General features: G+C 43.6%; 1 protein-coding gene across 5 annotated transcripts in view; it reads right to left on the bottom strand.

Annotated features, from left to right (window-relative positions):
- LOC127629589 (glutamate receptor 4-like) overlaps nucleotides 1–15000 on the bottom strand; it is a 128815-nt gene that overhangs the window by 10110 nt on the left and 103705 nt on the right. For all 5 annotated transcript variants that reach the window (XR_007968784.1, XM_052106696.1, XM_052106699.1 and 2 more), the window contains exon 13: nucleotides 9159–9406. Coding sequence is in view for 4 of the 5 variants with exons in the window: in XM_052106696.1 (XP_051962656.1) it covers nucleotides 9159–9406 (248 nt within the window). In the remaining variant the exon portion in view is untranslated. The remainder of the gene's footprint in view (nucleotides 1–9158; nucleotides 9407–15000) is intronic.

Raw genomic sequence — 15000 nt, 5'->3', positions numbered from 1 at the left:
CAAATGGACGTTGAGAGCACATCTATATTTTTTAAAACATGGTGAGCCCATTATCAAACCTTCTGTTGGGAGAGCAAATTATCCATTATATTTCATAATTACAGCAGCACATCTGTGGACTAAGAGATTGAAGCCAAGAGATTGATCTATCTGTCTGTCTGTCCGTCCGTCTCCATCCATCCATCTCTATCCATCATCATCCGTCCATCTCCATCCATCCATCCATCATCCATTTGTCCGTCTCCATCCATCCATCCACACATCTGTCTATCATCCATCTGTCCGTCTCCATCCATCCATTATCCGTCCATCCGTCTCCATCCATCCATCATCCATTCATCATCCGTCCATCATCCGTACGTCCGTCTCATCCATCCGTCTCCATCCATCCATCATCCATCCGTCATCCCTCCGTCCGTCTGTCTCCATCCATACATCCATCCATCCATCTATCCGTCATCCGTCCATCCATCTGTCTCTATCCATCCATCCATCATCTGTCTGTCTGTCATTCTACTGTTCGTTCGATCGTTTGTTCTATCGTTTGTTCTGTCATTTGCTTTGTCATTCTATCGTTCGTTCAGTCGATAGTTCTATCATTTATTCTGTCCTTCGTTGTATCGTTCATTGTTGTTTTATCAATTGTTTGTTGTATCGTTCTGTCGTTCTTTCTATAGTTGTGTCATTATATTGTTCTTTCTACCATTTGTTCATTCTTCCGACCATATTTTTATATATCCTGTTGTTCTATCGTTTATTCTATTATTCATTCTATCTATTGTGCTATTGTTTGTTCAGTTTTTTGTTTGTTCAATTTTTCTCTTGTTCTATCATTCATTCTATCATTCATTCTGTCATTCACTCACTCATTCACTCCATCTTTTGTCCTGTTGTTCACTCAATTTTTATTCTGTCGTTTGTTGTGTATTCATCGTACGTCCTATCTTTAGTTCTGTGGTTCTATCTATTGTTCTGTTGTCCTATCCGTCTGTCATTCTATCTATCATTCTATCATTCTGTCGTTTGGCGAAGGCATACATAGCTAGCATACACTCGGAGCACATGCCTCTACAGAGCAGCAGCAGTACAAAAGTCTTGGCGATAGATCTGCTTGGTTGGGGGATTTTTTTGTATGTTCTACATGCTCGATGCAGCATGCCTTCTGTTTTGTCTAATTGTGCAGCAGCAGCATGTCTACATGCTTAACTCAGTATATCTATTTATTTTCTAGCAATAGCAAATTTCTGCATTTGCTCTGCAGCAACAGCAGTACCCTAGAAGATCTAGTATGTCAATACCAATATCTGATTAATATGTCATACCCACATTAACATGCTAAATATTTCAGAGAGTTGTCATGGCTGATTTACAGACAAAATTGGATGCTCCTGCATTCCAGAAATATCTGTCATTATTGTGATGTCATAATGCTGCATTCTGTCAAAGTCCCTTAATGGAATCAGAGATGTCACACTGCAGAATTCTAAAGGTTCTGCATTCAACTAGTGGAACTAAGGTAATACTGTCTTCATTCTGAGGTTATTTGAACTAAAAACCTACGATTAACTATCTGTCTGTCTGTCTGTCTGTCTGTCTGTCTGTCTCTGTCCATTCTTGACTTGTCATTGTTTTTTTTTTGGATTGATTGCTTCTTTAAACAGTAGTAGCAGTGGGATTATTTAATAGATCACTGACACTGTTTTACAATGCAATACAGAGGACAAATAATCACTCTACTCTAATTCTCTTTCTTTCGGTACATGTTTTAACAGCTCAAGAAGTGACAGCCAGTTGCCTAAGACCAACTGTCTACTACCTACATATCCAGCTAACTTCTAAGGTTCTTGAGTCTCTCTCACGGATTTCTGCATTTCTCTCTCATTCTTTCCCTGTCGACCATGGATGTTCAAGATACAGGCTGGATTTCCAAATAACATTGCAACTAAAGCCTTTACGATCATCTTAAGTTGTTCACATTTTACGACGGAGTAACACATGTCTGTAACACATATCGCTCATTACAAAGTAGAAATGAGGTGCTTCGCTACGAGAGCTATCCGGTCCAAAGGTGCTGATCACTTGGGCCAGGATGTCCAGGAGTTTGTCTTCTCAACATGAAAATAATATGGAAATATCAACAAACACGGAAGTTGTCTGGAACCTTGTAGAGGCTCCGGAACGTATTAAATATTACAGAATTGAATTAAAGAAATAATGATAGTAAGACGGATTTTCAGATGGAATGATGCTCAATTATAGAGTTAATGTGAATGTGACGTAATATATGCTTGTGACGTGAATGCACGCTATGTGAATCATAAAGAGCTCTCACGTAGCCTTACGTTTTATTACTTTGGCTGGAAACTGAACAAATGCACACAGAACAGGATTAAAATGACGGATATCATTATTGAACTGCTCATAGATCTTAATATTAATAGATCGTCTGGTTAGAGTTCAAGGCACTGTGTATTTGTAGCCTTCAAACTGCAATTATGCAACATATAATTTGTACTGCCTTGTAAAAAGACTTCAGGCGAGAGGATTTGAATCAGCCATTGGAGGAAGGAAGACAAGGAGGAGGAAGAGAGAGCGCGCACGAGAGAGAGAGAGAGAGAGAGAGAGAGAGGGAATCTCTCATTAAACACTCTCACTCTAATCTCCTTTGTTAACCATATTTAAATGATATATTTAGGCCTATTAATTGAAGTTTTAAACTGCAGGGTCACATAACTCACGCATGTCTTTATAAATATCTGTTTATAAGACCAATACACTTCTGCTTATCAGTGAAGACTAATATAATGTTTATCTGTATTATGTGTCGTGTAAATTTAGACCCATCACGTCACATGCGCAGAATGCGGAGACTACCTATTTATTTCACAGCGATTTCTTTTTAATACTTTTTCTAGATAGTTAAAATGGCTTTCCAATAATCAAAATCTATGAATACAATGTATTAAAAGTCCCATTGTCTTTGATGACAGAAAGATACATTAAAGTTGAACTTAATTGACTGTAGATACGATCAAAGCTGGACTCGTTAATTTACAAACGTTTTTCCCGAACTACTTAGATAACGATGCTATGGGGAAACGTTCCTTAGAGATTAAGCACTACTTGAGTGCTACTAACGTTCTGTTTAGTGCTTCGGGAAACCCAGCCGCAATCTGTAATCTCTGTCTCTCTCTCTCTCTCTCTCTCTCTCTCTCTGTCTCTCTCTCTGTTTCTCACACTCTCTCTCTCACTCACACACTCACTCACTCTCTCACACACTCTCTCACACTCTCTCTCACTCACTCGCACACTCTCTCTCTCTCTCTCACAAACTCACTCTCTCTTGCTCTCTCTCTCTCTCTCTCTCTCTCAGTAATCAGGATGGCTGATCTCACACAATCGGCTGCAGCTCTGTCTTTCTCTCTGGCTCAAGGGTGTGTGTGTGTGTGTGTGTGTGTTCTCTCTGTTTTTCTCTGCAGTCTTAATCCATCGTTATCAACAGGACCCAGGTTTTACATCGGACTTCAAACGGCGACTCAACACGGTACCAAAATAGTTTATCATAAAGCAAACAGAAATGCCCTTAAAATCACACATCTGAAATGTATGCAATATTGAAATAAAAATATGAAATATGCTAAATTATTAACATGACATGGGCTGAATAGGAAAAAGGACTTAATTGTTTTACATTGACGTAAAAGTTTGCGTTTGGTTTTTTAAGTCTTGCTAAGTCTGGCAAAATACATCGTGGTCCGCACAAAATCACGTTTATCCGCACTGTAAGAGGAACCTGCATTCAAAGTTGTCTAAGCTGTATTTTATTCAGCTTGTGTAGTTTCATTCGTGGTTTTTGAGGATGAGGGTCACACAACCTGTCCGTGCTGACATCTATCTAATTCGGCTAGCCGAATAATCTACCGAGTGACAGATGCATTTGCGACATGAACAACAGAATGGGAAGCGTTTTTTCTCCTCCCTTTTGAGACTGTTTTTGCTATCCTTACTCTGCACAATTAGATGAGTTGTGTTTTATTATTTGCATTTATAGTATTTTCCCTGCCGTCCATTTTTTGGTGTGGGGATCCACTAATGGGACTGATTCCGACTGTACAGAAGCAGGGCTGGACTGGGAAGAGAAATCGGCCTGGGATTTTACATGACAGCTGGCCCTAAACTTGTCGGGGGGGGCGAATGATGGTGATCCGAAAGTTGTTAAGGTGTGTAGGGGTGGGGGGGTGTTCGCTGCCCTTTTTGGCATATCGCGGTGCCATTTTGTGGTCCGTTCTGCATAACGCAGTGGCTCATTTCAGCTTATCGCGTCCCATTCGGCACGTTTCGCGGCCGACCCACCAGCACGCTCGGTTTTCCCGATGGCCAGTCCGCCCCTGATCGGCCCCAAAGTGCGTCGGCCCACCGGGAAAATGCCCGGTATGCCAGATTACCACTCCAGCCCTGCACAGAAGACACGGCCATGAATGAAATGTTCATTCATTCTCTAATATCTCCCTGACATTAGAGAGAATAACTGAGAGGGAAAGAGACAGACATCCTCAGTGTTACCACAAACCATTTCGCTGTTTGAGAATGAAATACACTGAGGATGAAGAAGATATTAACAAGAGATGCAAATGAAATATGTTGAGTTTTAGGAAAGAGTAGCTCCTGTCTCAAATTTGAGCTATGTTAGGAATGCCATACTGCTCATATTATTCCTGCAGTCTGCATTCTGGACAGCATCTGAATTATGCACGGAATACCCAAATGACCTACTAGAATTGGGTATGCAAAACATGCAAAATATTGTAACCCACTGTGCAACATGGTCGCCTTGATTTCCAATGTGACGAATGAACCAAACGTGATATCATTCGAGATTTTTAACATCTCATTATTTGATTGACATTCAGCGAGATGATCGCTCACTGAGGTAAGCATGCACAGTTGACAACAATGGGTTAACATTTTACAGTTTTACAGTAAACATCATTTCTCACATACTACGAAAAACACTCGGTAGTACTCAGTATGTACTGCACAGTATGAGAGTATTACATTTCGAACACAGCCATTGCATTGGTTTTTTAAGGCCCGTGTGGAGACTCGTCCTGTGCTTCGTCTTTTCATCTCAAATCTCTCCCCCGTCTCAGTCTGTTCTGTGGTAAATGTGGATCTCAAGAGGTGAAGTTGTGGATAAGACTCTGAGCACTCTGAGCTGGCATATGTTGAAGGATTTGCTCAGACAAATGCAACATTTATGAGATTTCTGAACAGTTCTGGGAGACAGAGATATTCTCTTGCTGTCAGTTTTGGAGAGACAGGGTCTGATGCAGCAGAGGTTTTGTGGCAGGCAAAAGATCTAGTCTCAGCCTCAGAAGGCACATGGACATTATGCCTGTCCCTCCAGGATTTTGTGACATTGCAGTACAGTGATCCTGAGAGTATCCGGTCGCTTCGTTCAATGTTTGACAACGGGTGACTGTAACAGGTTTACCAACACTGATGATTTTTTGGTATTTCAGTATAACATTGCTGTTGTTTTGAAGTTGCCTAGATGAGTGTGCCGTCGCAATTTATCAGTCACAGCAATGTGTGACGCTCTTGTTCTACCCGCTCCGTACGGGACTCGAACCTAGGTCTCCGGCGTGGGAGGCGAGTGCTCTAACGAGGAGGCTAAAGGCTACAGACCCTAGCGCACCTCTTGAGGGCAGGAGAGTGAGGTTTACACACTCCACAGCTATCTACCAGCTGGCTTCCGTTACTCTCACCCTCATAAAACCTCACTCCCATCCGGGCGCACGAGGGATGAAGGCGGCCGGTGACGACAGTTCGAGAGAGAGAGAATTACGGGCAGCTGCGCTGTATGTGTTTGTGTGTGTCTTTTTATTTAATTCAATATTATTTATATTGTCAAGCCGGTTCTTGCCGCCTCCTTGCCCATCTAAACCTCTTTACACTGGTGCTGAAACCTGGGAAGGAGGAGGGATGCCCGTCGCAGAGTACTCGACACTGCCGTCCACCCAGGGGAGTGCCACTGTCATCCGCCCCCCGACCACCTGGAGCTGCCCCTCACCCCAAAAAAGGGTGTTCGATGTCTAACAGGGTGATCGGTATATAAGTAGGCAGTTCTTGACCAGAATAAGCCGTGAAGTGGACCAGACTTTATGCGGTCTAGTGGAAGGTCTGGCGATGTGAGAATATGAAAGATCAGATTTGGGGAATCTGTAAAGGTTAACCGTGTATTTATCTCTGTTCTGGAGAGGTTAAACGGTCGTGGGAGAGGTCACGCTGCTGAGATTAGTTTACTGAACTGGCTGATAACGGCGTAAGGGGACCATCAACATCTGAAATGCCACACTCATACTAACTCTCACTGTCTCAACCTTTGGAAATGATCCGGCTCCAGGTGGTCAGTAAATTCCTTTGAATACTAAGATGCTCAGGCACAACTGAATCTCCACACAGGGTCACAATATGACCTCAGATCAGTCTGTTAGCTCTTGATAACGACACCAATCATACTGATTTCAGAGTACTCTGTATTACATCAGAATAGATATTTTTTAAATGATTAAATGTAATTAAACCCTTAAAGACAACATGAAACAGATTCTTAGTAAAACAGAATATTCAATGGATAATACTCGTGAAGTGTTAACTATGACATCACTTTCCCCATCCACACGGCCTTTGTGACATCATCAGAACAGAAAAGTCGTTTCGGAGGTGGCGATAATTCATACGTTTTGATGAAAGTTTATGCATTTTATTTATTCTTTCAAATAATGTCAATTTCTAAATCGTGCACAATAAGACCCGGAACATTTATCTAGTCAATTTGGATTTCAAGTTGTCTTTAAGAATACAAAATGTTTTGTTGATGATGAATCACATACAAAAGATGGTATGGTGTAAAACATGCTGGAGGAATTATACTTTATGCAACAAAAAAAAAAAGTAAAAAAGATAATAATTGTATTGAAAAGTATTGGGAAAAATATTAGGAGGATGCATTGATTACCTGAACGCTGATTCTGTGGAGGAAGACATAGTGAACACACATGCACACACACACGCACGCATGCACACACACACACACACACACACACACACACACACACACACACACACACACACACACACACACACACACACACACACACACACACAGCACTCTCTGTGCGAATTTAAACAGTAATATCCTTTGGAAAACATGAGCTTTTGTCTCTGAAAATACCATAAACTAAATAAAACATCTGTTTGTGAAAACACTGTATGTTTTGAGCAACATGGAATTTAAAAATAAAACATGTTGTGGATTGGCATTGCGTTTAAACTGCTTTCATGAATTCATTATTCTTAAAATGTTATGTGGTGCTCGGTGTGGCCGATATAATGGTTGAAATGTCAATTCGATGTAAATTTGCCGAATGAGGTATTGTATCTAACGGACAGGGTTGGGAGGATTATTTTGAAATGTATTCCACTACAGATTACAGATTACATGCTTTACAATGTAATTTGTAAAGTATTCCGTTAGATTACTCAAGGTCAGAAATGTAATCTAAATACTATGGATTACTTCTTCAGCACTGGTAGATTTTTGTACTTGTTTTGACTATAAAAACTGTCAGTATAGTAAAACAAAATACACATGTTAAAAATACATTCTCTGTTTCTAAAACAAGATCAATCAAACTGATCTTGTTTTAAGGATTTATAGATATTTTTACAGGAAAACAATACAAATATTATGATCAAGAATATGATTTTTGCCCTAATATCAAAGGTCATTCTAGATAAACGAAATTATGATGATACGTGTATTTTCTTGATAAAAAATATGATCGTGTCTGGTAACATGTGCATGTAAAATGGCTAGAAATAGCATTTTAGCTTAGCATAAAGCTAACAATTACACAAGGTTTATTTCTATTTCTTCTGCTCCAAATGTACTTCAAACGTACTTCAAACGTACTTCTCTGTCTGCTCGTATGAATGTCACACATCATCAGAAAGTGTTTCACCGCTGTTCAAATGCACTTTGGATCACATCATTTATATGTATAAATGTTTTTCATCTGATACGACTAAATATTAAATGAAACAAATGACAATAAATGCAAAGTAATCTCTTTAGTAATCTAAATACATTTTGAATGTAACTGTTTTCTAATTACCAATGATTTCAAATGTAACTGTAGTAGAATACAGTTACTTATATTTTGTATTTTAATATGTATTCCGTTACATGTGTTCCGCTAACGGAGTTACGCAAAACCCACCGGTACAGAGTGCACGGTGACCTCACTTAGTTACTGTTGCTAACATTGAAATTAAACTCTTCAACCCTTTCAGAGCAAAATTCCATTCTAAATTTTGAATTTGAAATTGAATTGAAACTAAATATTTAAATATTTGAAATACATTTTATTAATTTAATTTAGTTAAACATTACACAACTAAATTTTTTGTATTTTTTATATGAAAATGAAATGCGCGAATCTTAAAAATAGTCTAAAATAAAAAAATTTGGACCATGGCTGTAATAACCACATTCTGAACTTCATTACCAGACTTTTGGTTTTCCTGTATTGTTCCTATGTTTTACCAAAAATATCATGGTTTAAATACCATAAGGGATGGATAATGCTACTCCAAGGGAACTGCAAATAATTGCAAAAGAACGCAAAACTATTTTAGAAAATGAATTCAGAGCAGATCTGATTTACTTTTACAAAATGTGTTGCTATAATGGCAATTTACATGATTTTCAAAAAATAATATGAAATAAAATGTCATTTCTAAAGTCTAGTTTTTGAAGTATTTTGTATTGTTGTGTTGTATCGTTATCAACCAAAATGATTAAAATATAGTAACTATAGTAAGGCCCACACCGTGTTTTCATATGTTTGAGTTTTATGTGACCCACAGAATTTGAAAGAGATGGAGCCAACTCGTCAATACGAGTCCAAACATTGACTGCCCATGTGACCACGAAGATATCACTGTCCCACAGAGAGTACTGAGTAACCCGAGAGAAACTGAGAGAAAGAGAGCAAGACAGAAGAGATTGAGAGAAAGAGAGAAGCACAGCAGGGTAGGTGGAATACTATAACAGCTCTGGGATTGATTGGTTGTTATAATACTCCACCCACCTTAGCTGCGATCCTTTGGGCGTGGCCACCCCGTATCCCTTGGAGTCCAGATTCCCTCCGACCTTCATGGTGTCGCAGGGCTTGCGCTGCTCCGTGTACTCGTTCATCGTCGACTCCAGCAGGAAGGCGTATTTCCCCTTCGACTTGCGCACACGTGCCACGCCCTCGGCTGTCGTCTTGGTGAAGACGGTGGGCTCGGCAGACTTCATGTAACTCCACATTTTTTCGTACACGGCGATCTTTGACCTCTAGAGTGTGCAAGAGTAGCAAAAAAACATGTTACAAAAACTGGACAGAACAATTTGTATGCTTTTGTCTCTGCAGCAAATCTCACAAATCAATCACACATAATGCATCCAGCCAGCGTTGCGCTACCTGTGGGTATATGAGCGCTATCTTTGGGTGTATGTGCGCTATCTGTGCTTGTATGCGCGCCATCTGTGGGGTGTATGCGCGCCATCTGTGCATGTATGCGCGCTATCTGTGGGTGTATGCGCGCCATCTGTGGGGTGTATGCGCGCCATCTGTGGGGTGTATGCGCGCCATCTGTGGGGTGTATGCGCGCTATCTGTGGGTGTATGCACGCTATCTGTGGGGTGTATGTACGCAATCTGTGGGTGTATGTACACTATCTGTGGGGTGTATGTGCGCATCTGTGGATGTATGTGCGCTATCTGTGGGTGTATGTACGCTATCTGTGCGTGTATGCGCGCTATCTGTGGGGTGTATGCGCGCTATCTGTGGGGTGTATGCGCGCTGTGCGTGTATGTACGCTATCTGTGGGGTGTATGTACGCTATCTGTGGGTGTATGCGCGCTATCTGTGGGGTGTATGTACGCTATCTGTGGGTGTATGTGCGCTATCTGTGGGGTGTATGTGCGCTATCTGTGGGTGTATGTACGCTATCTGTGGGGTGTATGTGCGCTATCTGTGGGCGTATGTGCGCTATCTGTGGGCGTATGTGCGCTATCTGTGGGGTGTATGTACGCTATCTGTGGGCGTGTGTGCGCTATCTGTGGGGTGTATGTACGCTATCTGTGGGTGTATGTACGCTATCTGTGGGGTGTATGTGCGCTATCTGTGGGTGTATGTGCGCTATCTGTGGGTGTATGTACGCTATCTGTGGGTGTATGCGCGCAATCTGTAGGTGTATGTGCGTATCTGTGGATGTATGTACGCTATCTGTGGGTGTATGTACGCTATCTGTGGGGTGTATGTACGCTATCTGTGGGGTGTATGCGCGCAATCTGTAGGTGTATGTGCGCATCTGTGGATGTATGTACGCTATCTGTGGGTGTATGTACGCTATCTGTGGGGTGTATGTACGCTATCTGTGGGTGTATGCGCGCAATCTGTAGGTGTATCCACAGCCAAACCTGGAAGGCCAATAAAATCACTGTTGATAGCCATGATTTGTGTGTCACTTGATCAATATGGTTAATAATGCCAACTAATGATGGAGATTATGCAATAACCAGTGAAGAACCAGCCCATTAGCGCTTGGCACGCCAAACCCACTTGCATCTAGACGTAACGCATGCTTGCAGGAAAATGCCAAACTTCATGGCCATGCCCACTGACTTTGCACATATGACTTATCGAGTAGTGCTCTTAAAATAGGGCCCAAAATATTTGTTCCCACAACTGAATATTTACTGAGTAATCCGTTATTTTGTAGAAGAGGTCAAAATGAAAATTTTCACCTATGATCTTGGAGCAAAACTAAAGGTAAGAAAACCTTAGGATGGTGGCAGCATCATGATTTTATTTTTACACAGAGATAAGTAGGTATATTACTAAAATCAGTTGACTTCAACACTGCTTGTTGCATTTTATGCCAATGGTGTAAGTCCAAATTTGGAGTGCCTATGACTTGAAATGTATTAAAAATATCTTAATATCCTTAATACCCATAGACAGGGCTGGACTGGTAATCTGGCATGCCAGGCATTTTCCCGGTGGGCCGACGCACTTTGGGGCAGATCACGGTGGACTGGCCATCGGGAGAACTGAACGGGCCGGTGGGTCGGCCGCGAAACGGGCCAAATGGGCCGCGATAAGCTAAAATGAGCCGCCGCGTTATGCAGAACGGACCACAAAACGGTGCAGAAAAGGACAGCGAACAACGATCCATCCATCCACCATCTTATCCATCCATCCATCCATCCGTACATCCATCTGTACATCCATCCATCCGTACATCCATCCATCCATCCGTACATCCGTACATCCATCCATCCATCCATCCACCATCTATCCATCCATCCATCCATCCAGTCCATCCATCCATCCATCCATCCGTCCATCCATCCATCCGTCCATCCATCCATCCATCCATCCATCCATCCATCCACCATCTATCCATCCATCCATCCGTACATCCATCCGTACATCCATCAGTCCATCCGTACATCCATCCATCCGTCCATCAATCCGACCATCCATCCGTCCATCCGTACATCCATCCATCCATCCATCCATCCATACATCCATCCGACCATCCATCCGTCCATCCGTCCATCCATACATCCGTACCTCCATCCATCCGTCCATCCATCCATCCATCCATCCATCCATCCATCCATCCATCCGTACCTCCATCCATCCATCCGTACGTCCATCCGTATGTCCATCCATCCATCCGTACCTCCATCCATCCGTACCTCTATCCATCCATCCATCCGTCCATCCATCCATCCATCCGTACGTCCATCCATCCATCCGTCCATCCGTACATCCATCCATCCGTACATCCATCCGACCATCCATCCGTCCATCCATCCATCCGTACCTCCATCCATCCGTCCATCCATCCATCCATCCGTACCTCCATCCATCCATCCGTACCTCCATCCATCCATCCATCCGTACGTCCATCCATCCATACGTCCATCCGTACATCCATCCATCCGTACATCCATCCATCCATCCGTATGTCCATCCATCCATCCGTATGTCCATCCGTACATCCATCCGTACGTCCATCCGTCCATCCGTCCATCCGTACGTCCATCCATCCATCATCCGTCTGTCTGTCTGTACATCTGTACAAGGTATTTTTTGACCTGTAGTTTTGTTCCAATATTTTGAGCCTCCTCTACAAAATAACAGATCACTCCATAAATATTGATTTCATGACATATATCTTTCTTCAGAAAAAGTGAAACATTTCTGCCAAGGTAGTTTCTGAAATTTGGTTGATTTGACATGGAATGACCCTACAGTGGTATATTTATAATATGTAAGTCAATAATAAAATGATAAAAATTGACAGTACTTGTGTTTTCTTTTAAAATGCTGTTGAAATGTTCCTAATATAGCATTAAACCTTTATAGTAAATGTATTTTTTGACATCCTTTAATTCATTAACCTAGGGTGCGTGCTAATATAAGCAACAAATTCCTTTGTGTCACATCTTGTTTTTGCGCTGCGTCTTCAGAGCTGAAGTGTGCTGTGAAGTGTGCACAACTGGGAATGTATTCGGCTCTGAAGTGTGCTCTGAAGTGTGGACTACTGGCAGAGAGGCAGAAAATGGATGGATCTAATTTGGGTGAAATAAGAGGTTTGTGTGTGTGTGCCGTGCAAGATTCAGTGACATGATTGTGTGCCGAGTGCGCCTTCTGTTTGATCATTTGTGGCTCTTATTTACACAAAAACGACACACGAGCTTAAACTATGATGCTGATGCAGAAGCATTAAAGAAATAGTTCACCCAAAAATAATTTATTTACTCTAATTTTATTCCATAACCTGTATGACTTTTTCCCTTGGAATACAAAAGGACATATTAGTATATTATATATTATGGAAAACGATGTGAGCACATGGTGACTCAGGCTATCATTCTAGCATATCATTTTGTGTTCCAAGGAAGAAAGGAAGTCATATGGGTCCAGAACAACTCAGGGAGAGTAAATAATGACCGAATTTTCACCAAACTATCCCTTTAATGTGTGTAAGGATTACCCAGGCGACCACCAGGGGTCACTATGCATGTCTATTGTTCATTCAGTGTCTTTTGCTTGTTATTGGGCTTTGTCATTCTTTTTCATTGGTCCTTGTGTTCATTAGTGTCAGGTGTCCCTCGTTTCATCATTAGTTCTCTGTGTATTTGTGTTTTCCTCTGTTAATTGTCGGTTCTTGTTCTGTTAATTCAGTCTGTAATGTGCCTTGTGTTCTAGTTTTGCATTGTCTCCAGTGTTTGTTTTTTTATTATTAAAAACTGTAATTGGATCCTGCCTTCTCCAGTCTGCCAACATTACAGAAGAACCGACCCAAGAAATGGATCCAGCAGTGGAACTGATTTCTCCAAAGCAGGAGGGTGACACAATTGAAGAGTTCACTGAGCTTTTTTGTGCCTCGCAGATTGTGTAAACTGGGGAGAGCTTGTGTTAAAGGACCTAAGTTGATTTGGGCTCAACAAGTCATGGATGCCAGGAGGCAGCTTTAACTGTACTTTGGAACAGTATATAGATTATTCCCTACTGTTTAGTTCCTCCCCCTACACAGTGGGGTACTGCTCCAGTCCCCATGTGACTCTTAAGGCTTCCTCCTCAGAGATTCCCATATCGGAGGTCCCCAACTCAGTGTTCCAGCTGACCAAGCATGCCACGGTCAAGGAGCCAGCGCCTACGCCTGCCACAGCCAACGAGCCAGCGCCTGGCCTCATCCGTCCCAGAGCCAGCGCCTGGGGCCTCGTCCGTCCCAGAGCCAGCGCCTGGGGCCTCGTCCGTCCCAGAGCCAGCGCCTGTGGCCTCGTCCGTCCCAGAGCCAGCGCCTGTGGCCTCGTCCGTCCCAGAGCCAGCGCCTGTGGCCTCGTCCGTCAGAGAGCCTGCACCTGGGGCCTCGTCCATCCCAGATCCAGTGCCTGGGGCCTCGTCCATCCCAGAGCCAGCGGCTGAGGCCATGGAGGCCATTCCCACAGCAGTGCTCCTGGCCATCTGGAAGAGGAGGAAGAGAAGGGCTCCTGCTTCCCAGTCACTGCCAGCTCTCACGGCCACAGAGGTCGTTCCCCTGTCTGCGCTCATGGCGACGGAGGTCGTTCCCCTGTCTGCGCTCACGGCCACGGAGGTCGTTCCCCTGTCTGCGCTCACGACCACGGAGGTCGTTCCCCTGTCTGCGCTCACGGCCACGGAGGTCGTTCCCCTGTCTGCGCTCATGGCCACGTAGGTCGTTCCCCTGTCTGCGCTCATGGCGACGGAGGTCATTCCCCAGTCTGCGCTCACGGGCACGGAGGTCGTTCCTCCTACACAGTGGGGTACTGCTCCAGGCCTCATGTGACTCTTAAGGCTTCCTCCTCAGAGATTCCCAGATATCGGAGGTCCCCAACTTAGTGTTCCAGCTGACCAAGTATGCCACGGTTAACGAGCCAGCGCCTACGCCTGCCACGGCCAACAAGCCAGCGCCTGGCCTCTTCCATCCCAGAGCCCAGCGCCTGGCCTCTTCCGTCCCAGAGCCAGCGCCTGGGGCCTCGTCTGTCCCAGAGCCAGCGGCTGAGGCCATGGAGGCCGCTCCCACAGCAGTGCTCCTGGCCATCCGGAAGAGGAGGAAGAGAAGGGCTCCTGCTTCCCAGTCACTGCCAGCTCTCATGGCCACGGAGGTCATTCCCCTGTCTGCGCTCACGGCCACAGAGGTCGTTCCCCTGTCTGTGCTCACGGCCACGAAGGTCGTTCCCCTGTCTGCGCTCACGGCCACGGAGGTCAGACTTGTCAAACACAAGCTACCAGTCTGTTCATTGCCCAGCGACCGCCCACATCCAGTATAACACCTGTCCAATGGCCGCCGCCAAGTCTGTCCAGCGGCTCTGCACTCTGAGTCTTCCATGGCTCTGGCCCTCGAGCT

This window comes from Xyrauchen texanus, chromosome 36 (genome assembly GCF_025860055.1).
Source record: "Xyrauchen texanus isolate HMW12.3.18 chromosome 36, RBS_HiC_50CHRs, whole genome shotgun sequence".
NCBI classification, from domain to species: Eukaryota; Metazoa; Chordata; class Actinopteri; order Cypriniformes; family Catostomidae; genus Xyrauchen; species Xyrauchen texanus.
This window is presented reverse-complemented; position numbering and strand designations above follow the sequence as displayed.